Source organism: Callithrix jacchus, chromosome 14 (genome assembly GCF_049354715.1).
Source record: "Callithrix jacchus isolate 240 chromosome 14, calJac240_pri, whole genome shotgun sequence".
NCBI lineage: Eukaryota > Metazoa > Chordata > Mammalia > Primates > Cebidae > Callithrix > Callithrix jacchus.
Genome location: NC_133515.1, coordinates 19,974,858 through 19,999,560, shown reverse-complemented (window position 1 = coordinate 19,999,560; position 24,703 = coordinate 19,974,858). Strand labels below are relative to the sequence as shown.

Below are 24,703 nucleotides of genomic sequence, written 5' to 3'. Positions count from 1 at the left end.
CATCTAATCAGTGGCTGAGGAGGCTATCTTTGTGTGTGTTCATGCGTGTATTCAGCAGGGGTCTACCGAGTACCTGCTGGTGTAAAGCACTGTGCTTGCTAGTGGGGAGGATACAAACTTGAGTCTGCTACTCAACGAGCTCAGGTTCAAGAAAGCGAGACAAGACAACCGTGTTACATGGGAGAGAGAGAGATCAAGTCAGGATGAGAAGAACAGATGCGGTTTTGGAAGGGAATTCAGGAGAGAACACGCTTTCGGTGAAAGGAATTTACAGGTATTGAGTGCCCACTGTTTGCTCAGTATTTTCCACACTGCTGTGGTTTCCCAGAAGCAGATCTTAAGAGAAAGATTTGCGGGCAAGTAGTATATTTGGGAGGAGACCCTAGGGAATGTCAGCAGGGATGTGGAAAGGGACTCAGAGAGGAAGTGTCAGCCAATCAACAGATCACTGTGGGCAAGTGAAGCTTAACCCTGCTAGGGGACAGTGTAAAGCCATCCCTCCCGAGGGGCAGGAGAGCTGTCATCTGCCATTGCTGAGGACTGCCCCTGGTGTTTGGAGCCTGTGCATGTGAGCACAAGCCCAGAGGTATTGGGTAGCAGGGATAAGAGCATTCAAGTGTGACTTGACAACCTCTACTGTATGGGTTTTGTCTTATGCAAGCCCCCATCAACACAGTAATTTAGGCTGGGTGCAGTGGCTCATGCCTGTAATCCTAGCATTTTGGGAGGCCAAGGTGGGAGGACACTTGAACGCAGGAGTTTGAGACCAGCCTGGGGAACATAGAGAGACCTAGTCACTACAAAAATTTAAAAAATTAGCCGGGCATGGTGGCATGTGCCTGTGGTCCCAGCTGCTAAGGTGGGAGGATCTCTTGAGTCCAGAAGTTCCAGTGAACTTCTTGAGTCCAGGCTACAGTGAACCATGATTGTGCTACTGCACTCCAATCTGGCTGACAGAGGGTGACCCTGTTTCCTTCACATACACCGAAGAAATCCAAAGACAAAACCAAAAAACAAATAATAACAAGGTAATTTAGCACCGTGGTGTTCAATTCCTTTCATTTTAAGTTGTGTCTTAGGCAGCCTTGGTAATTTGCACTCTAGTAACAGGAGAAATGGGCTTGAACTTGTGCCTGGTGGACTATGTAGCCCACAGATGTGGCTGTTGTCACACAGCTGGCAGATCATGGAAGACTGCAGGGAGGAGGAGGCATCAGAGAAGAGTGGTGAATACGTGTGACCATCCTCAGGATGCAGGCATCAGTCGTGGCTCAGAGTTAGTGACATCCTCATGTCTGTCTCCCTCTGGGTGCTAACTAGACAGGTGCCTTGAGCTCTCCCCACCCTCTTTTGTTCTTTCCCAAGCCCTGTGTCATCCCACCTCAGCCTTCCTCACTGTAGCTTTTTCTTCCTTCTTTCCCTTTAAGAACGGTGCTCCCTAGGGCTCTGTCCCATGCATGCCTTTCTGTCTTCTCCATGGATGAAAGCATTTGCTCCCCTGGGTCTTCCCACTGCCTATATGTGGATGATTTCAAGTCTGTATTTTTAGCTCAGGTCTTATTCATGTGCTCCAGGATGGGGTGGATGTAAAATAGAGACTCAAGCCCCCCCACTTTGGATGCAAGTCCTGACTATTCTACTCGGTAGCAATGTGACATTGGGCTGGTTACATATCCTCTCTCTGCCTCGATTTCCTCACCTGTGAAATGGAGGTACCACATTGATACTTGCCTCACAGGGCTGGATGGAGGATGAACGTGTTCACCAGGATGGAGAGCATGGTGACACTGTGGCCAGCTGCTGGTTCTCACGGCTGTGCTTGTTTTGGACAGCTTTTCTAGAATGCCAGTGTTTCAAGGGAAAGGCTAGGACCTTGCTGGTGCTCAATTTATAGGTCCTTGAATGAACTCCTATGGATAGAACTGAAACCAAGGTTCTAGAACTGGACTCTCCACTCCCGTTATTTTACTTTTCAGATTTATTTATTTGAGACAGTCTAGCTCTGTTGCCCAGGCTGGAGTGCAGTGTCGCAATCTCAGCTCACTGCAGTCTCCACCTCCTGGGTCTAAGTGATTCTATGCTTCAGTCTCCTGAGTAGCTGAAATTACAGGCATGTGCCACCATGTCCAGTTATTATTATTATTTTTTTGAGACGGAGTTTTGCTCTTGTTGCCCAGGCTGAAGCACAATGGCACAATCTCAGCTCATTGTAACCTCCACCTCCTAGGTTCAAGCGATTCTTCTGCCTCAGCCTCCCAAGTAGCTGAGGCCACCATGCCCAGCAAATTTTTGTATTTTAGTAGAGATGGGGTTTCACCATGTTAGTCAGGCTGGTCTCGAACACCTGACCTCAGGTGATCCACCCGCCTCGGCCTCCCAAAGTGCTGGGATTACAGGTTTGAGCCACCGTGCTTGGACTAATTTTTTTAGTTTTAGTAGAGACAGGGTTTCAACATGTTGGCCAGGCTGGTCTTGAACTCCTGATTTCAAGTGATCTACCCACTTCAGCCTCCCAAAGTGCTGGGATTACAAGCATAAGCCACTGCGCCCGGCCTGTAGTTTTATTTTTAAAATTGTGGTACAATACATAACATAACACTGACTGTTTTACCCATTTTAAAGTGTCCAGTTCAGTGGCATTAAGTGCATTTGCTTTGTTGTCATCCTGTGTTAGTTTTTAACCAGTAACTTCCAATCTTGTGTCTCTCTGTATCAGATTTCTTCTTGCCCCAGATGAGCACATTTAGGGTTGCCAGACTAAACCTTCCTCAAACTCCCACATGTGACACCTGGTAGAGATCCTCCGGGGCTCTGCAGCTACAGCTGCTGTTCAGTGCAGTGACGATTGTCTCATATAGAGGGGCGTCGTTGCCTGTAAATAACATGTATCCATTTATCCATTTCGGTTCCCAGTTGCAAACAACAAAGATTGACTCTGATTGATTTAACAAAAACCGAACTAAGGAAATGAAATTGAGAAATCCATAGGATCAACAGCAAGGCCAGGAAAGCAGTGGAGGCTACAGCCCAGGCTCAGCAGGCAGTCACATCTGGGGCTGGCCAATGTGTGCCCCCACTCTGAGATGCTACAGGCCACTCTGCCCAACAGGTGAGCACCAAGCTGCAGGCACTGCTGCTGCCGGCTACCTGCCCCACAGCAGCTGAACTTCAGGTGCTCCCTCTGCCCACATCACTCTACCTCTCAGAGCGTAGTGGGGTGGGGCAACTTATGATTGGCTAAGCTTGAGTCACATTCCCACACCTTAGCAGAGTGGGGTGGGGGTTAGAATTATCTATCACCACGTGGAGCATCTTCCAAATCTAAAATGGAGTTCAAATTTTGGGCAGCCAAAAACCTGACATACAGCCATCCAGTCCTGTTTCCTCTGAGCCTTTTTTCTTTTGGACAGATGCCCACTGTTCCTTCATCTGAAACTCATGGACCAGGCTTCCAGATCCCTTACAACACTGTCATTAATTTTTGGTACCCAGAATTGGAAGTAATCTCACAAATGAGGTCTGACAAGTCTGAGGTACAATGAGATTATTTTTTTCCAAACCCTGACCCCTGCCTTAACTTTCATGAAGGCATCTGAAGATTTCATTACTTCTCTAGTCAGCCATACTGCATAGATGACTCATGTTGCCTCAAACGATGCTTGTGGTCAACTGAAATCCCCAGATCTTTTTAGGAAAGGCTGTAAAGCCAGGTTGTCTCAATTACTTACTTATTAATTGGCTTATTGAACATGGGCAAATTTAACCAAATATCTTAAGACTGTATTTGTAATACTTCAACTATTTAGTTCATACCCTTAAATTCCCTCACGCTATAGCATAGTATACTTGGCTACTTCAACCAGAAATTGCAAACTGATGGTCTGTGGGCCAATTTGACCACACATGTATTTTGTTTGGCTAATATGGTGGTGTTTGAGAACTGAATCTGTTGCCAACTGTTGAACATCAGGAGATGTCATGTAAAAAGCAGCACTTCCAACTTCTCTTGAAAGGTACGAAGATCTGGCAACATTTGGTTGTCAGTCCTCCAGGACTGGATCTGGGCAGCAGCCACTTCCTCTGAAAGGTGCAGATGAAGCTTGCTACAGTCCCCACCAGGCCCTATTACCTTGGCCTCAACCTGTTTCATTAATTTCATGCCCTGCCCAGTCACTGTGGACATCTGGGTAGACAGTCTGTGTGTCCTGTGGGTGCTGGTTGTGGCAGGGGCAAAAGGGGTAAAGTGGAGGCAGAAGAAAGCTGGGAAAGCAGGGCTTCAGTGGCCCTATCTTGCTCTTGTCTGTCTTGGGTTGTGCAAGATAAAGATATGTTGAGGGCCGAGATGTCATGGTGAGCTTCTAGCATGGGCATCTGTTGTTCTGACTGCCCAGCATAGCAAGTCTTCTGGAAACTCTCACTTCTACTGTGTGACTGCACAGGGTGCTGCCAGGTTTCAGATGATCCTGCTCCTGTGGCAAAGGCACACGGGTCCAAAGAGGGACCACTGGTCCATGCTAGTGATAGAGTTTTAGAACTTCTAGAAGTGGCTGATGCTGTTGGAAGAAAGACTCATGGAGTTTTGACCACGTTTTCTGTCATGTGGGTTGGGAAGCAGAGGCAGCTGGTGCAAGAGAGGGAGGGGTCGAGTCAACAACTAGAGACATGGACAGCAAGACACACTGCGGGCACTATCTGTGTTAATCTGGCCTAGCTCTTAGCCTGGGATTCTATGGGATGCCTCTTATTCTTGGTGTATATTCTGCTCCCTTTAAAATCTACCAGGAGTTGGTTTCTGTTGCTTGCAACCAGAAGCACCAGTCCTCGCTCTTTGTGAGCCCTCCCAGTGCCTAACGGGTCCCCTTTTTATGCTCCCCCTTGCATCCTGTGTCTACCATCTGCTCTTGGATCAAGCATCCTTGTTCCTGAGCAAGGGTAAGAGTGAAAGGTGGCTCATGTGAATATGCTTCCATGCACTGTGAGGTGCACACCCTTCCTTCAGCCCTCAAGGGAAGCCAGGCAGCTCTGGGATGGCTTCCATCTCACCCTGTTCTTAGCGCTGATATAAATCATACAGATGGAAATCCACACTGCTGAGAGATATCTGGGTTAGGAAAGCCACCTGCTGCTATCAGGGACAACGTTTCCAGTACTAGCATCCTGATAGAAGCACAGAATATGTGGAATTGAGATACTAAGATCTGCACTCAAATCACTAGTAGGTGAAGAGAGAGAGACAGCCTTTCATTCATTCTACAAATATTTATTGAGCACCTACTATATGTCAGGCACTGTCCTAGGCACTAAGGATATTACAGTGGAAAAGATCTGTAGCTTACAGAGAGCTTACATTCTAATGGCATGTAAATTTTATGTGTTAAGTTCTGGGGATACAAAAATGAAAATTCAGCCCCAATGGCTTTACAAGTATGGGTATCACTTTCCTCATTTGTAAAATGAGTTTAAAATAATTATCACAGGCCGGGCATGGTGGCTGACACCTGTACTCCCAGCACTTTGTGAAGATGAGGGTGGAGGATCGTTTGAGCTCAGGAATTTGAGACTAGCCTAGGCAACATAAGGAGACTCTGTCTCTACAAAGAATTTAATTAAAAAAAAAAAAAATAGCCAGGTGTGGTGGCACGACTCTAGTTCCAACTATTCAGGAGGCTGAGGTGGGATGATGGCTTGAGCCTAAGAGTTCAAGGTTGCAGTGAGCCGTGATCGCACCCTGAACGAGATCATGTCTAAAACTATGTAAGTAAATACAAATAAAATAATTATCTCACAGAGCTGTTCAGAGGATTAAGTAATACATAGCAGGCTCTTGGCCTTTAAACCTCAACAAATACTACTTTTCCCTAAATAATAATAAAAAGATCATACAACTTCACAAAAAACAGAGACAGGCTGGCCGGTAGGCGAGCCCTCCACGTCTCTTGTGACATTAGCCCTGGCAGGACCGGCGGTGCAGTGTCCAGCCAGTCCTGGTTTGTGCGGAGCCGCGGACGGGAATCCAGCCGGTCCCGGCGGGAACGCAAAGTGGCCACGAGGGGGCAGCGCACGGCAGGGAATATTCGCCGCCGACCCCAGCCCACAGCCAAACTTCCCTGCTGCTCCCGGTCCGCCTGTACGTATTTCCGTTGCTCTGACGCTCCTAGAAGCCGGGGCGTCGGGAAGGAGAGCGCGAATTCCCCCTTCTCTGCGCCTCCGGAGGAAAAAAAAAAATCGGAGCGGGGTTCACGAGACTGCGCCGCAGCGGGCGCTGGAGCCCCTCACACTGCGCCGCCAAGGGTGCGGCGCGGAGCCTGGAGCCCCGCGCCAGGGTGCTGGTAGGCGGTCGGCGGCGCCTGCCTCTGACTCGCGACTCCGGAGAGCCAAGGTTGCCGCCGGGAGGAGTCGGCGCCGGCCCCGAGGTACCCTCTTCAACCTGAGCGCCTTCCCTTCCTGCCTTGCGGGGCATCCTCACACCCACACCCGAACGAAGCTCTGGGGCTGTCACTTCTGCGTGCCGCTCGGAAAGGAGTCTGAACTGGGAGCGCTCTGGGGAGTCGTCGGGGAGGATGCCCAGGCGTCGGCGGTGTTCCCAAGCTGCTCGCCGGCGCTGGTGAGGAAGGCAGTCGGGATAACGCCGCCCAAACTTTCCTTCGCAACAGCCTTGACAGGAAACGTTCCTATCCGAGGCTCACGAAAAGCCGAAAAAGCCTCCGGCGCCTGGAGGAGGCAGGGCCAAGCCTGCGCAGGAGGGGTTCCCCGGAGCCCTGACGATGTCGTAGGGGACAAGGCCAATCGCCGGCGTGCGCCCAGGCGAAGGGAGGTCCCGCGGGCGCGGCGCGTCCTTTCCTGCGCCCTGCAGTGACTGAGACCTCCGCGCGCACCCCCGCGCACGTGCTCGCGGCCGAGGAAGAGGAAGGGTCCTGCTGAACCCCAGGCAGGACAGCGACTCGCGAGCAGGCCAGGGGCGCATGGAGGTGTCGCGGGGGCTGTGCGGCTCGCCAGCTGCGCGGGGGAGCGCGCACGCCGCGCCCCGGCCTCCGCGGGGACCTGGCCGGCCGCTGCTCGCACTTCCTGCCGCGGATCTCCCAGCCGCGAGCCGCCGCTTGCAGCACAGAGCTGGTTGAGCTTCGTGCCCGGCAGTATCCCCCGCCCCCGGCGCGAGGCTGGAGCGCGGCGGGACAGGTGTAGCAGACGCTGCGCTCAGGACTGGGCGGGCTCGGCTCGCCGGGAGTTGGCTTGCCGCGCGCGGAACTCGAGTCCCTGCCACGCAGGCCGGTGGGCGCGCCACTTCGCACCGCCACAGCCCTAGCCTCGGGCCACCATCCAGGGTGAAAAAGTCACGGCAAAGCCCGGCTCCCGGGTCCTGATGCCGGCTGCCGGTGGCGGGATCCACGCCGACCCCAGGACCTAGGCAGCCGCGCGAGACCGCTGCCGGCGCCTCCCCCATGCTGCTCGGAGCGTCCTGGCTGTGCGCGTCCAAGGCGGCCGCCGCTGCTGCGCAGAGCGAAGGCGACGAGGACAGGCCAGGCGAGCGGCGGCGGCGGCAGGCGGCGGCCACGGCCGCGGGGGCGGGCGAGGACATGGACGAGTCGTCGCTGCTGGACCTGCTGGAGTGCTCCGTGTGCCTGGAGCGCCTGGACACCACTGCCAAGGTGCTGCCGTGCCAGCACACTTTCTGCCGCCGCTGCCTGGAGAGCATCGTGTGTTCGCGCCACGAGCTGCGCTGCCCTGAGTGCCGCATCCTGGTGGGCTGCGGCGTGGACGAGCTGCCGGCCAACATCCTCCTGGTGCGCCTGCTGGACGGCATCCGTCAGCGGCCCCGCGCGGGCACAAGCCCCGGCGGCAGCCCACCCGCGCGGCCGGTCCCCGGCCAGAGTGCGGCCCCCACGCTCGCGGGCGGCGCGGCAGGCAGCGCCCCGGGTTCCCCTGTTTTCCTCTCCGCCGCCGCGGGCAGCGCCACTGGCAGTCTGCGGGAGCTGGTGACCAGCAGGAGCGCGCCGGTGGCAAAGGTGGGTATCTGTCTCCGCGGAAGTGACCCCCATGCGTGGGAGTGTGTGGGTGAGTGCTTGGGCGTGGGAGGCAACCATGAGGTGGGGAGGAGACCAGGGGTGGCCCAGCGTTGAGACACTCCGCTCTACGAGCAACTTCGCTTGCTCTGTGGCGGCATCTGGTCCTTCGCTTGTTCACGTGTGTCCCATCCTCCCGCAGGGTGGGCACGCGTTTCTGTCCCGCCGCTCACCCTCTGTTCCTTGGCCGGACCTGTTACCCTGCCTCTGAAACTTAGCATCGCCCTTGCATCTCTCTAGAAATCTGGTGGAGGGGCTTCCTCTGGATCCCCAGATGCTCTCTCTGCACACCCTGGGCCTGCCTGGAGAAAAGTTAGGCTTCACGTTTCTGACAGGACTCTGATGTCTGCACTGCGAAGCCGGCGGACCTCCTGCCTGTGCGTCTGGCTGAGGAGGGGCGGGCAGAAGGCAGAGTGGGACTGGGGTTTGGAAGAATGCTGATCACAAACTCCTTATAGTAGTCTGGAAGGAGTTAACCTGGAGACCCCAGGAGCCTTTTGACCCAGCCCGTTTTGGACTTGGCAGTGTCTGCCCAGAAGCCAAGGTCTTCTGGGCTCCCAGGCAGAGTTGTGTTCCCACGTGGGTCGTTACTTATTTTTATTATTATTCTTTCTGGTACAGCCTCATTGTAGGGCCTTAACTGCTTCTGTTTTAGGCGAAAGACCTTGTCTGGACGGCTTCAGTGATTTGGTTTCAAAAGCTTCTTGCAGCCTGTCATAACATACCCTCGACACCTTGGGAGAGGGTAGCCCATGGGATGCTGGTTTAAATGAGAAAAAAAAGGATCCGGGTTTTGTTTATTTATTTAAGTGGAGAGAAGTACTTAAATGTTACAAAATATGTTGTCTATCTGTTGGGATAATCATTTGCTTTAGAAACACAATTTTATTCCTCTACTTTTGACCGTTTAAAAGGTTGGTGGTGCCTAGTGCTTCCACTATGTATGATCTTGAAATGCTGGTGAAATTCTAGCACCTGGTTTAGGCAGTCTGCAAATCTCTAAGGTTAAGGTTAGAAACTTAAACCCTTGGATGCTGAGCTTGAGTTAAATGCCATGTTTTGCTGCAATGGATTTTTTTCCCCATGGATCAAGAAGAATGGACAGTTAAGGATAGTCACCCTGGGTCACTTGGGGTTGCTGCTGAAGGGGAATTTTTTTTATCTTTAGTTTTAGTTGTGATGAAATCCAGCTAAATGCTTGCGTTAAAAATTTTCAAACTTTTCCTTCTTGGCCTTGCTGTTTTTGATTTAAGGTATTATAATTAAATATCTTTGTTTGCAGAGTAAGCGGGTTACCTTCTTCTTTTCTGATAATTGTATGATATTTGGAGCCCTGCTTCTGGTAAAAGGCCATTTGTTTATAGATGTCCTCCCAGTTTATCTTGGGGGACTTGTGTTTTACCAGGAGGTTAGGAGGTAACCTCTGCAGTGTGACAGGCTAAAGCTTTGACGCCACTCTGGAAATTCTGTAACATTTGTAGTACCTTTTAGAACTTGTCAAAGGGGTTGAAGCTTGGAACTTCCAGTCGTGACACTTAGTAGTAGCAGGAAATTGATGTTTTACTCGCCAGATTTTGAGACCCTTGGTTGACTTCCTCTATGGGTGCATAGTCATGTTCATGACTTTTTATGCTTTCTGGTTGTTGCTGCATCTTGTTTAACAGATGAGCACTTATTTAACTAATAACCAGGAGTTCTGTATGTTGTATTAACACTAAACTACCGCTATACTACCTTGCTGGGATGATAGCATTAAGTCCAACACATGCTTCCAGGGTGGGGAAGGATTGTAATAGACTATGAGGCATTGAGCAACCCTATACACTTGACTGACAAAGATCTCAGCTGAAAATTACTTTTGGTACTTTACTGTCCATTGGAATTGCTTGACTCCTCCCAGCAAACTTGAATGCTGGATATTTCTGCATGTTATTTAATAGAGGGGCATTTATTTAACTAATACCATATATGCCATAATAGCAGGTAACCATAAATATTATAGTCGCGTCATTTCCCAATTAGAAGCTCCTCACATCTTCTTTTGGGCCAATTAGGATATGTATACTCTTTAGGTATGTAGGTAAGTATATGCGTAGCTTGTTTGTTTTATTAATTTTGTTACAGTTAGACATTGTGACAGCATTATTTTTAAAAAATGTTTAAATTTCTATTTGGTATCACCGGCAGTGAATGAAACAGTGTTTTCCCTAACTCTTTACCTGCGTATTTTTCATCAGTTTTGGTGAATCAGGTACTTGGAGTCCCCTGACCTGGTAAGCAGAACCTCTCAGCTCTGCTTTCACCTGAGCCATTTGAGATAAAGTGCTTTTTTGGAGTCAGTTAAGGATGCTGCCCCTGGAAATCTTATACCCAGTGACAAGTACCCATACCCTAAGATCAGGACTGTTGGTCTTTTTATTTGCCTGTTGGCAAATATTATATGTGTGTTGCTTCTTAAAGTATGTTCATATGTGTTACTTCTGAAAGTGATCTTTAAAAAGTCCTATTTTAATGGTATTATCCAACCCTTGCAATTGCTAATGTATGCTAAATTTTTCAGGCTAAATTGTTTGTTTATTGTTTTGTTTTCACAATTTTGCAAGAAAATCCCTTTAATGTCCCAAGCTAGCATCAATCAAATTGATTCAGTGCAGTGAGAATCTTGCTGAAAGGGTTTTGTGGTTCCACATTGAGTAATTCAAAGCATGCTTTTTAATGTGATTTAATAAGGACTCAAATATAAGACAATACCAATTTTTTTTGAAAAAAATTTAAATCCTTGACTTATATTTGGGCTTATATAGAACATCGTCTGCAGTTCGCCTAGACTGCACTAGGCACTATTATAGGTGAACAAGACTGCCTTGGGCTTTCTTGACGGAGCTGGTATTAGGGGTGGTGAATGTAAGCTGTCTGCCCCAGCTCTCAGAAGGTACTCGAGGGCACTGACTGGTGTCAATCCAGAATTCTGTGAGGGTTACAAGGAAGGACATTGTCACAAATTAAATAACTCTAGAAAGCTTAGGGAGTGCCTTTGATGACATAAAAGTAGGCATTAGAGCCAAATTAGTGTATCTGTATTTTGTATTTTGAGGTACAATGGTATATGTTCACATTGGATCTCTTTGAAAATCTCTTCTATGTCTCTTTGACATTGTGACTGGGACTTAATAATGGAAAAATATTTTAAGTTGGAGAATGATAAAATTATATATGTTAAATATTTTATTTTCTAAGCACACACATATATGATTATTTCACCATTTTGGGGGGTACAGGGCTGAGGACCTTTCTTTGAGTTCCAAATTGTCTTTTTAGCTGAAACCAGTCACCTTTTATGAATTTCTATTTGTTTCTTTCAAATGGAGTGAAGACTAAGACTTTCAAAGAATTTTGAGTAGAGCATCTTCTAGATTTTAAATAGGCCCTCCCCACTAATGTTGATGTTCTTGTTTACACCTGATTTGACCATTTTAAAGCAATCTCCCTTGGTTGAGTCTTTCCTAACGGTCATCTTGATTTTCCAAGGGGCAACATTTCTTTTTTTTTACTCAAGCTTCTTCCCTGGTTACAGGCTATTGAAGTATGGTGCATATTTAGCATTATGAATATAACTTGCATTAAAATAGTTGGGAATAAGGACAACATATCCCTGACAAGCACAGGCCTCCCCAGGCAGGAGTGGCTGGCCCAACCTTGCCAGGTTGTAGCCTCTGGTGGGTGTGGGTGACTTCTGTGTTACAGAGGACGTGGAATGTGTTTAGTCCAGCTGATCAGCTAGTGGAGACCAGGATGGAGGGTGTCTATGATATCTGGAAGCTACTTACCGTGTTCTTTGGTTCTTGACAGTTGAACTGCTTATACCCGAGATTTTCTGTTGAGCGTTTACTGAGTGCCTGCAGCATGCTGGACACTTTGACATGTATCACCTTATGGAAAGTTCACAGTAATCCTGCCAAGTGGCTGGCGTAATTATTATTTTAAGGCCCAGAGAGATGGATATATGGGCAAGTCAGATAGAGAGCTAGGAAGTGATTGAGTTAGGATTCCGTTCCTCTGCCCTTCTGTCCAGCTTGGCTGGATGGTTGGGGTGTTGTCGTGGTTTGGTCTTGAATGTAGTAAGGACTCCAGAGGAATAGGCTAGCACTTGGGGTCCTCACAAAAAACCAGACAGCTCACAAGAGAGCAGACAAGTGGTTGATGTGACAGCTGAGTTACAGCGAAGTCCTTTTCAGAAGTGGAAATAGCAGTTTGTAGCCAGAGAGTAAATAATCTAAATTATCATTCATTGAGCACCCACTGGGCACCAGGCGTGGCTGAAGCCTTTGCTGTGGCTAAGGGTTGAAGAGTGTTAAAGTGTAGTTCATCTGATTCTTACTGGAACTTGGTGAGGTCGCTAGTTATATAGGTAAAGAAATCAAGGCTCCATAATTTTCTTGCTGAGTGGCACGCAGTTAAAAAGGGTGTTTCTTGGAAGATTAACTTTGGCCTCGGTTAGGACTCCTCTTACTCTACCACAGGCTCAGCTCGTTAGTAGCAAGGTTCTAAACATAAGCAACAGCCACCCCTTGCATTCACTGCACCCACGGCTACAGATGCTCTTCTGTGCAAGGCTGCTGTCTTGTAAACCCAGAGTGTGCAGAGCGGTGTGACCCACAGGAAACAGCATCAAATCTGTTGTGGCTTTGGCCTCAGGTGACAGACAGCTCTATTAATATGTAAGTGACTGATCCACACTTGTTCTTCCCTTCTGCTCTGCTTCTGTGTTGGCTTCACTCTCAGCCCCACCTACTAGGTCTCAAATAGAGGCTGTGGCTTCAGATGTCACAGCCCCATGACAACACCCTGGACACAGTAGGATTTCTTCCCCTTATACTTGGTCTCCAAGTCAGTGAGCAAATGGTGACCCAGCCCCAACCCCATGCTTCCTTCATATCTCTGGGGACAGTGTTGCCTTTTAGGCTGGTGTCTGAAGTCGGCACACAGGACTGCCTTCCCTCCTGAGGCGATGGCCTGCTGCCTCCCCCAGGGCATATGGAAGGAGGGGAAGAGGTAGTGGGAATCCCACTAAAAGTGTTTTTTTTTTTTTTGAGATGGAGTCTTGCTCTGTCATCAGTCTGGAGAGCAGTGGCCCGATCTTGGCTCACTGCAACCTGTAGCTCCCGGGTTCAAGCGATTCTCCTGCCTCAGCCTCCCGGGTAGCTGGGACTACAGGCATGCTCCACCATGCCCAGTTAATTTTTGTATTTTTGTAGAGACGGGATTTCACCATGTTGGCCGGGATGGTCTCGATCTCTTGACCTCGTGATTTGCGCTACTTTGCCTCCCAAAGTGCTGGGATTACAGGCATGAGCCACCACGCCCTGCCTGAATGTGGTTTTAATTCTGGCTTCCCACTTCCTCACCGTATGCACTGGGCAAATGGGCTAGCTTTCCTGAGCCTTTTTGTCAGTGAATTAGGGATGCTATCTGCTTCTTTGGATAAATGGGATAAGTACTCGCAGTGCAGTGCCTGGCACATATGACTGGCTGTCGTTTCAGGGCCTATTCTAATAGGAAAACCTTGGAGTCTCTTATCACGCATGAGGCATACCTCAGAGTGCCTGCCTTGCTGCTGGTGGATTTGTGGTATTTAGTATTCTAAATTAAGGGCGTATGTGTGTATGTGTGTGTGCACATGTGTGGATGTGGATGTGCGTGGGGGTATGTATGTTGTGAGTCTGATAGCATGCTTTGCTTCTAGATTCAGTCAGCCTATGTTGTGGAAACTGGATTGTCAAGCATTACTGGGCCTCTATGCTGAGTAGTTGCTTGAGTCTGTTGGTTTCCTTTTTAAATTTATTCCAAGTTTATCTTTGTTATCAGAGGTAGTGTTCCTGATTTTTACAAGCTTCATTAAAAGAGAAAAAATGTCTAAGCCATAATCTGCTTTAAAAAAAACAGCAGGGGAGAATAATCCTGCTCAGCTGCTGATCCAGCCTGTTGGCAAGCTGTCCTGAAAACGAGCCCACCTCTGTCATCCATAGGACACAATAGCTTGTCTACAGCTGCCTAGAATCAGGCTGCTTGGTGTGATTGAACTGAGCAGAATTCTATTCAATTGTTTCTTCCTCCTGGCTTTTGAGAGCCTGCCTGCTTGCTGGAGCATGACAAATTCGGGGCTCAGTTTTGTAGTTGTTTCTAGCATGCATTTCAGTTCAATCTGTATTTAATCTCTATCTTTTACAGTTAACATGGTATTTTTGAGATGCATTAAAAAAAACACATCAGCAGGCATTTGCTGAGGAAAATGCTCTTGATAGCAACCCTTGAAGAGGCCAAGTTCAGTTTTTATCAGATTTGCCTTGCCTGGGAGATCTTCAAATTTGATGAATGTGAAATGCATGCTTGATGGATATCCTATTGGAATTTTAATTAACTTTAAGAGAACAGGGTGTCAAGCTGAAGGTGTTGGCAACAGTGAATGGTTTACAGATCATGCAAGCATCCCATAATGTGGGTCGCCCTTTTCCCATTGAGTGAAGTTGGAATGAAAAAGTGTATAAAGTTGCAGCACGATTTGGATTCTGCCTTTTTTAGGCTCCACTGGCCCTTGATGGTTCTGCACATCCTTGGAGGGCATTTAGAGCTACAGCTCTCCTTTGGGAGACCTGAAGGAGGACCCAGAGGAGTCACTGCTCTCTTGGGTAGCACATGTTTACATTGTTAGCTGATACAAATGTGAAGATATGATGGTATTTGCAGTTCCATGTAATGGAATGTGTGCATAAGGCTCACATGAATTTATGTGAGTTTAAATGAATTAGGATTCACCACAGGAAATGGGTCAGGTGGAGGGGTGAGAGAATTTAGAAGCATGTTTGCACTGGGGCACCTATAAATGTGCTGGAGCCGGGCTCACTGAGAGCAAGAGGATTGGGGAGAATTACCAGAGAACTGGGGAGTTCACAGGGAGCTGTCTTGTCCCTGGTTCAAGGAATGGGGTGTTGATGCCTTTCTCCCTCTGGCTTCACTGCACACATATTTAAATATCTGCTGTGTACCAGGCACTACAGTGGGCACTGGGGGCTCCAGGGACAGCAATTGCATCGGTCTCTATTTATAATGAAATGTAATTTTTTTCCATTTAGTTAGGTGACCAGATATGCTGCAGAGGAAAATATGTCTATATCTTTTTATTCTCTGTTTATCTGGCAGGAATTTCTAATGAGGAAAGTGGCCTTGGTGTGATTTGGGGCTTATGAGTTTGCAGTTTTCTCATCTCTTTTAGTTTCTTCCATCGTCTGAATTTGCTGAATGAAGACTTTGTACTTCTGCTTCCCGGATCTTTCTGACTTTGTGGTGGGGAATGAAGATGGCAAGGCAGGTTCATCCCACAGCTGGAGGCTTTCTGAGAGCAGCTTGGTGTTGCGGGCAGCACCTTTCAGAGAAGGCGTCTGTTGGTTGCTGGTTCTTGAGTAGAGGCTGTTCTGGAAGTACCGTGTGCTCAGGAGACAGGAGAACTTGCTGCTGTGGCTAGAACCATGGAGGTCAGAAGTGTCCAGAGCGTTCTCTGAAGCTTCTTTTGATTTTTGTTGGCCATCAAAGCACACCACTTTAGGTGAGAATTCTTTGGATTTATCATTTAGGATCTGAGACAATTCATGGGTGTTGCATGAATTTGTTGCTGCCTTCCATTGTTGCTCTAGGATGAACCCAGAGATACTGGAGAGAAAGAAGAAAGGTGAGGGAGGCTTAGGCATGTTTCGGTAAATGGTTGCAGGTTAAATAATCTCATCAGACAACATGCGTCCTGATCAGCCATTGTTTTTGCATTCAAAGACGAATTGGTTAATCCTCCAAGTTTTGCCTGCCAGTGTTGCTGTTTGATTCAAAGGGTCAAGGAATCCTTCAGATGATTACTAAACACTTGGAGTGCTCACCCACGTGGGTTGAGGAAAGTACTGCGGGGTCTGGGCTGGCTAAAACTCAGGCCAAGTAGTCTTCTGGAGATCTTGCCTGTGTGGAGTGCCTTTTCCCCATAAATGCAATGGCGGACATGTACATTTATTTCTTAGATAGAAATTTCTAAAAAATATGTAGGGAGAAAGCAATGGGGCTTCAATTTTGCATGTGGGAAAAACAAAGGCTTGGGAGTTTAACTGTAAGAGAATGGACAGTTGCTGTTGTTGCTGGGACTTGAAGGTTGAAATTAGCTTGGTATGCTGTTTGCTAGCAAGGTGGCTAGCAAATTTTGAGTAATGTTCTGGACTTCATGTATTGTATTGAACTGGTTCTTTCCGAGATGGGTCAGGGCAGCCCCTGGGCAGCCCGCTGCTGCCAGTAACTCTAGTCTTCCCTTTGTCTACAGCGAGAAAGCGGGTCAGTCTTCCCCTGGGTCTGCACTCCCTCCCTGAAGACTGCAGCTGTAGGAAACACACAGAGTGAATGGTGGCCCAGGTACTGGGGCTGTGGAGCTGTCACCATGGCCCTGTGTGAGTGCTGCTCTTCAAGTCTGGCCCAGAATGAGTGATGTTAGTCATTAATTCAGCTCACACATCTCTATTGACTGCCCATCCTGTTGCAAACCCTGCGTTAGGCACTGGCATGCACATTGGTCACAAAACCAAAAATGCTCCAGGCCTTTCAGGAACTGACCGTTCAGAGGGCACTGTATTGGTTGAGCCAATAGGTATCTCTTGACATGCAGTAATAAGAGACGTGAAGACAGGAGGCCACAGCTGGCAATGGCAGAGGACGTGGAGTTGTGAGTGGTGCCTGTGGATTTAATTGTGCAGCTTATTTGATTTATCTAAATTTATCCACATCTTTACTGTTTTATGGATAAGCCACTGGATTTCTTAACTCTTTATAATCATATTCCAAATCTGCATAACTTAAAAATTGCATCCTATTTTCTCTTCCCAAGCACAGCCAAAGGTAATTAAAACCAGATGTGTTTGCGTGAGATAATGCGTGTGGAACATCAAGAATGTAGATTGTGCTAAATTAATGTTGCCTTAACAAAGATAGCCAGTGAGACTAACCTTTTTTTCACTAAGCTCATGATGCCCATGGGTTAACTTTGTCACTAGCAGTCACTGTCTGGACCAAGTTTGTAGTCTAAACATGTGCAGTATGAAAGGTGGACACTCTCAGAGTCACACTCCTAATAAAAAGACAACCCTCCTCTATCCTGAGCAGCAGTCCTTTTGTGCCTTCTGTGGCTGAATTTGTGTTGTAGACTACAGCAGAGGGAAAACTTCCAATGCTAGAAACCTGGGTTTAAACAATTTTTTAAATGTGGTTTTATGGAATTGGGAGTGTATCTGCTGTCTTGGTTTGACAAACTAAACTTTGACATGTGCACAGTAATAGGAGTTTTCCTGGATTTAAAGTTGTTGTCCTCAACATACCAGATGAGGTGACCCATGTCAGATTCTGTGGTTGAGCCTCACAGTGCGGAAGGGCACCTGCTGCGGGTCAGCAGCCCATTGAACAATGGAGTTGAAAACTTGCAGATTTTGAGCTTTTCAATCACCTGTTTGCCAGAGACCGATGTGTATTGCTTGGTAGTTTAACATCTGGAGTTGTGTGGACGGGGGTCTACATCCAAAGGGCAGCACCACTGGGGCTTAATTTGTTCAGGTTTGTGTTCCTAGGCAGATGGAGGCTGTTTGTCTCAAATATAGCTGCTTTAAAGAGACAGAGTGGTTTATTGATCAGAGGTAGTGACACATGACATATTGAAACTGTGCCCACATAACTTACATGACAAGGCTGGGGAGAAGAGGACTGGTCCGCAGAAGGCTTTCCACTTAGTCCTGGGAGGCCCCCTTCCCCTCTGGCCACTGTCCCCTCTAGCACCATCACTGTTGCTTCTTTTTTGAAAGCTGCGTTGATGCACATGGTTGGTGCATGTGGTCGCTTGATGCACGTGGTTGCATGTGGTTGACACACGTTGTTGGACTTCTCTCTCTCTCTGTTCTTGAGATCAGCTGTCTCCAGCCATGGACCCTCTCTTTTGCTGGTTCTTTGTGAGTCTTAAATCTGCTTATGATGCCTTTACATACTCATGTTCTTTTTGTATTTTTCCCATGCTTCAGCAGTTTCTTGTTTTTTTAAATTTATGGGAAATATATATTTTTTCCCTTCTGCAAAAGGCCTATGTACTCTACATGTGGTTAATAGCCAGTCTGTGCAATGTGATTGATGTTAAAGGTAACATCTCTTCTGCATCCCCAAGCTAATCAATGTGCTGTCTTTGACTGTCAATACCTACACAGTCTGGCCCTGGTTTTCCACTCGGTGCTGTCACTACCGAAAACAGCTTTATGGGCTGAGAAGCCCTTGCTTTCATGATCCCCACCTCCCATCTGGGGCTTCTATGAACTGGATACCCCTGAAGCACCCTGACAACCTGACCCCTGTTGGGGGGCCTCTGGCTGGTGTGAGCTGTTTATATCAGCTGTATTAAAGGGATCAGTGGTATGCTGGGACCCACCCTTGGTGACCTCATTTTAGTCGACTTCATCCTGGTGGAAAGATGCAGCTGCACCCCTGAGCCCAGGTTTCTGCAGATTCCTCTCTTTTGTCTCCCTTTCATGCAATTTCTGGCTTCGTTTTTATTTCCTCAGGCTGTTTTCAATGACCCTTCCTCACTCTTACCTTCTGTGGGCTGTGTGCATTCCTGGGTTCCTCTTCCTCCAACTTGCTCAGTGATGAGTGGGGCTCAGAGCCTCACTCACAGGCTGCCTGCCCCACCACGCCAAGCTCATAGGAGAGGCTTGAGAGCTCTGCAGCCCCTGGGCACATGCCTGCCTTCCCCAGTGACCAGGCCCAGCACAGAGCTGAGCCCACAGCTGCAGAGACCACCAGTCCCCAGGCTGACCAATTCTTCACAGGTACAGGCTGAAGCTCCAACCCACTGTACCTTTCTCTATCATGAAATCGGATGTGGATTTAGGGTGAAGGTCCCAGCAAGAGCAATGATACCTGGGGATAATAGTGTGTCCTGACAAAGAGTTAGGACTCAAAGCCAGCATCTCCTAGGAGAAAGCAAAATACTCATTTTCTAGACCCCAAGGAACAAGTCTTCTGACAATATCAATGAGAGGGGTTACTGGTTGGAGAAGGAGGTCAGGATGAAGGATCCACAGTGGCTTAGGCCAGCTGTCCTGGCACTTGAGGAGGTGGGGGTATGCGTTCAAGGCCAGCCTGGGCAATATAAGAACCTGTCATTCATTTAAAAAAAAAAGAAAAAAAAGGAGGTCAGGGTGAAGATTGTGTCCAGCTCAGCAAGACCAGGGTTTTGCCTCTTCTCACCCATGGGACCCCCCCAGATGTGCCCAGTCTGCTGTCAACTGCGCCCTTTTCCCACCTGCTGCAAGCTCTGTGGGTGGCAGGGCCCTTTCTACACTCACAGAAATCTCAAGGAAACCTCCTCAGGCTTGTCCCCGACCCCTGGAGAGCAGCAAGGGAGTGCTTCCCATGGTCCAGCCCTCCTGGGAGGACTCTTGTGCCTTTGTGTCTGGGCGAGCTGTGTGTTCCCAGTTCTTTGCCAGCTGTCCCACCTCCCCACCCACTTCCCTTCCACTGGTGTTCTTCTCAGGGATAGGTGTTTATTTATGGTCTTGTGTTTTTCTTAAAAATTCCCATGCATGTTGTATTCTACTCCAAATTGTGCTTCCTCTGATTTTAATAGGACCCCTAAAGCACCCTGTGGGGTTAGCTCTGCAGACTTGGAATCAAATTTATATCCCATGACTTCTTCCCTGGCCCCCACACCCACACGGGCACCCAGCTCGCAGGCACAGTGGCCGAGAGTGAGGAGAGTGAGGGAGGGCTGCTGCCTGGGTTCCCCAGGGACAATGAGCACTGGGCTGGAGCCAGCAGTGGCCACGGGAGGAAGATTCTAGCCATGTCATCAGAAGCCTCTCTGGGTTCTCTGGGGGCAGAACACATTTGCTGGGCTGCTCCTTGGAGCCTTCCATCCTGGAGTCACCTGCGAGGTCAGCTGAACGGAGTGTGGGCTGTCGGGCCAGGATTTATTTTCTGATCACTGGTGTTCTCTGGCTTCACCTGCCAAGGCATCAAGGATTGTTGCTGAGTGAAGGAAATGCTGTAAGCTCGTCAGTAAAGGTGGGGAAAGGTGGCTGTCATTGCCAGACACGTTCACTCTCTAAACTTAAGTGGGAAATTTCTGTCAGGTTGAGGAATTGACAAGGATGTTGGCTTTCGTGACAGTTGTTGTGTTGACAGATACAGCACGTGGGTGGTCGTGGAGTGCTGGGGGCTTGGGGCCGGCATCCTGACTGCTGGAGTGTGATTTGACACTAGAGATGTGGGAGGGGAAAGTGCCACTGCGGTGCTTGTATTCCTGGTGGTGTCCCTAAGCTCGGGGAACCCAGTGTGGGGGGCCTGCCATGATGGCCACCAGGTAACCTCAAGAGGAACCTGGGAAACATGTGTCATATTAATGTTTCCATTTATTTCAATTGTCCCTTCTATTTATATCAAGTGGCATATATAGAAAAACTGTGGCAGTTGCATAGAATTTCTCTTGGAAACAAATTTAAATAAAAAGTGAGTTAATTTAAAGGAAGTCTTTAAGTAAGTATTATGAAAGTGAGGCTTGGAGGACTGTAATTTGGATAAAGACTGAAGTGAAATCAGAACCTCAGAGAGATGTGCACTCTCACATTCATTGCAGCACTATTCATAGAGCCAAGATCTGAAAGCAGCCCAGATGTCCATCAACAGATAAATGGATAAAGAAATTGCAGTGGGCTGGGTGCAGTGGCTCATGCCTATAATTTCAGAACTTTTGGAGGCCAAGACAGGAGGATCACTTGAGCCCAGGAGCTCGAGACCAGCCTGGGCAACATAGCGAGACCCCATCTCTACAAAAAAAAAAAAGAATTAGCTGGATTCTTAGGAGTCTTAGACACTTAGGAGGCTGAGGTGGGAGGATTTCTTAAGCCCAGGAGGTCAAGGTTGCAGTGAGCTGTGATCGCACCACTGCACTCCACCTGGGTGACGGAGTGACACTCTGTCTCAAGAAAACAAAACAAAACCAGGCCGTTTATGCAGTACACACACACACACCCACACACACACACACACCCCCACACACACACAGAGTAGAATATTAGTCTTCAAAAAAGGAAATCTTGCCGTTTGTGACAGGATGGATGAGCCTCAAGTCATAGAATAAGCAGACCTAGCTTTCACCATGGCATCTCCAGGTTTGCCCTTTCAGCCCTGGTTTCCTGTGTGTCTGAAGGCTGGTGCCCAGCTGTGCATGCGCTCATGGTTTATATGAGGGCAGAGGTCGAACGGGGTGAATATGAGGAGCAGGGCAGCATTTTATGCTTGCAAGCAGTGTTTGGAAAATTGCTTTGTTTGATTTTTAAAACTAAATAGCAAACATGAGAAACTCAGCCTTTGGGATTTATTTTGAGCTGAAACTATCAGCAGGGCAAGAAGTGTGACATGCATTCCCCAAGTCCTTATGCCGCTGTGCTGGATCCAGGCTGGACCACTCCCAGGCCCACCTGCAGCTGGTGATGCATGCCTGGCACGGGGCCACCTCACACCTCTCTGCATCAGTCATGTGCCAGGCTGGAACCTGAGCCACAGCAGAACACTGATCAGGGGTTAAGAACCAAAAGATGGGCAGGGGGCAGAAGACGTGGTGGGAGTAGGCCTCGCTCAGCAAGCTTTGGTGCCAGAGCTGGGGTGCTGGGGCTGTGTGGACATTGTGCACTGTGTGGTGAGGCGTTCAGTGCAGCTCTCAGGGCAGTGGGCTCACATCCGGCTCCTGGGCTCTACCAGGTGTGGCAGAAGAAACTCCAGGCTCTGTGTCAGGAAGAGCCCTCTAGAGAAGCTCTGGAGAAGCGGAGCACTAAGGGCCCTCTTTCAGGGCCTGGAGTCACCTTTGAGCCTTCCTCACTAGCTACATCTGTTTCCCCAGGTTTGGTCCTTCTTTTCTCCTGAAAGGGGCAGTTCACTCCTGCCTTTCTGCTGCTTCTGAGACAGAGCCGTGTCCTGACTGGGTCCTTCCTGACCACAGTCTCCCCCGTTCATCTGTGCCCATGGCCCTGGTGATTGTATTAAAATACTGGTTGGTGGTTACAGGCCCACTCAGCCCCCTTTAGGGCAGACTTCATGCCAGGCTCGAGGTCCCACAGCCCTGCTCCCCGTGACCCCTATGAGCCTGCCACTGTCTCATTCCTGCACCGCGTTCCTTCCTGCTATTGGCTCTTTGCTCATGGAAGACTGGTCGCCTTCACCATCGGTCTGCCTGGGAGTTGACTGCCAGACTGCGGGCTCCTTTCTCATCTGCCGGATGCTGCAGAGAAGCCCTCATGGCGGGGCCTGGTCTATCGTGCTTCCTCACACTTCCTCCACCCACAAGGCTGTCCTGGGGGCCTCGCTGCTCCACGCGTGGTTGAGTGACCCTTGGCACTGCCCTTGCCGTGCGTTTCTAGATTCTCATGGACTGCTTGGATTTCTGTTCTAGAATATATCTTCCAGTTGTTTTCTAGGTCTTAGGTGTTCTCACAGGTCAGGACCACACCGTCCATCGAGTCTGCTCACTTGTGTCAAAGGGCAGGAAGCCAGGAGCAGTACTGGTTTGTTGTTTGACATAGGCTCAGGAGTGTAGGGGCATGGTGGTGATGCTTCCACATCACTAGGCTGAAAGGCAGGATGGAGCAGCAGAGCTGGGGAGGCTGCGTAGGGCTATGGGTGTGCATGGAGCTCTGGAGCCCAAATGCCTGCGTTCACGTCCCTCTCCCCACACATCCTTGCTGTGTACCCCTGGGCAAGTCAAAGGGCTTGGCAGTCTGCCCTCCAGGCCACAGCTTCCTCATCTGTGTGGGCCGAGGGAGTCCATGCAGGAAAAGCACCGAGAGACATGCCAGCTGGATAGTTAGGTTTAGTAAAGGTGAGGTGTCACCGCTCTTGCTGTTCTTAAGCCTTAAGTTTTCTTAGAATATGGATTAGAATGCATGGCATAGTAATAATGGCCATTATGATTGGAAATAACATTTGTTGGTCACTTTCTGGCTGCTCTTACAGCCAGATTAAGGGTCAGGCCAAGAATATCAGTAAAGGTCCCTGAAATGTCACTGGGACAAATTGCCAAAGGGATCATTCTGGCTTCCCAAAGGTGGGCAGGGCCTCAAGTTCAAAAGAATAGTAGTGACCAGTCACTCCTCTGTATAGCTGGCCTGTTTCTGTGGTGTCTGCGGAGTCTTCTTGCATCAATTCCATGCCAAGAGGCCTCCAGGGTGGTGGACAAGCTCATGGGTCCCATGAACATCCAGTGGTGGGAGGAAGGGCACTTCCTAGCACTTTCTCGTTTCTGTTTAGGAGCCAAGAAGCCTACCTCTGAAGACATGCTGTCCCCAGCATCACCTTCAGCCCAGCCCTTCCTCCATCAGGGGTTTGTACTGTGGGTGGCTGAATGACCATCTCCTTCTGCTTAAGGCTGCTTTGGTCCCCAAAGTCAGGCTGGGACCCTGAGGAAGGACCTAGACTGGGGGGCCCCAAAGAGTTTACATCTGAGTATCTTTTTTACAATCATTCCTTCCAAAAAGTGTGGAACTCCCTTTTCTTTAGTGCCCCCTTTCCCTCTGTTTTTTCTCCTTTTTCCTCTGTCCTCCCCTTCCTTACCCTCCACTCCCCTGCCCTCTCTCTCTTCCCCTCTTCTCTTCTTTCTCTCCACCACCATATCCTATCAAGTCCTCGGAGTTCCACTAGGAAACACTTCTGGAGTAACTGTTCCCATCCTTCCTCCTGGGGCCTGCCCTGGGGCTCATCCCCCAACCTGATGATGATCTCTCAGGCTTCTCCTAAGCAAAGGCTCTCCCCGCCCCCACAGCTGTCCAAACAAGTTCTCTTCTTTCCTGTCTCATGAGTATTCCTTTTTCCCCTCTTGGTGACCCTGGAGCAAGTCAGAGGATGGGTTTCTTTTTGTCCAAAAGACAGAGGTGTTAGCTGGTACTTCCTTGAGATGCTTAGGAGAAAAGACGAGGATGCCTGTTTCTTGGAATTACAGCTGTCCTGCTGCTGAGAGGTTTGCTTGAAAGACATGGGAGGGTGGTGCTGCTGTCTCCCTATCAGAGGCACATCAGGGAACTTCGAGTGCTTTTGTGGAGGAGACTGTCTCTGCACTGATGAGCGCCTTGCTGTTGATGGGACCAGATGAAGGGTAGTTATTGAGTTTCAGCTTCATTGTGCTATTTGTATACTAAAGAAACACTCAGTCTGTGCATATTTATTATTTTCCATCTACCACTTGGTCAACAGATCTGATAAGAAGCCCACACTTGAGGGAATTAGCACTAAATGGAATGCTAAACATAGTACTATAAATGGTCCAAAAAGAAACCTAGTCAATTATTCAAGAGGGACGTATCAAGGTCTCATAGTACATTATTGATTCCTAGTTCTCTCGAAAATGATTTATTTGTCAATTGCCCATTAAGTGACCTTTCTAGTGTATTTTCGTGCTTCTGGGTCTTAGGACACTTTGGTTTTGTAATTTTAATTTCTCTTGTAAGCATTCTGAAGTTAACAAGCAGTTGTTTTAGCAAAATGTCCCTAATTGGAGCCTAGCCCATTCATCTTTCATTCAACAACTCATGCAGATGAAC

General features: G+C 48.6%; 1 protein-coding gene and 1 pseudogene across 2 annotated transcripts in view; one reads left to right on the top strand and one right to left on the bottom strand.

The window, feature by feature from the left end:
- The first annotated feature begins 6,154 nt into the window (after positions 1-6,154).
- The window catches only part of SH3RF3 (SH3 domain containing ring finger 3), a 365,288-nt gene continuing 346,739 nt past the window's right edge, over positions 6,155-24,703 (top strand). For both annotated transcript variants that reach the window (XM_054244686.2, XM_008980250.6), the window contains exon 1: positions 6,155-8,003. In XM_054244686.2, the coding sequence (XP_054100661.1) occupies positions 7,440-8,003 (564 nt within the window). In that variant the 5' untranslated portion in view covers positions 6,155-7,439. The remainder of the gene's footprint in view (positions 8,004-24,703) is intronic.
- Positions 6,496-7,322, bottom strand: LOC144579235 (uncharacterized; annotated as a pseudogene).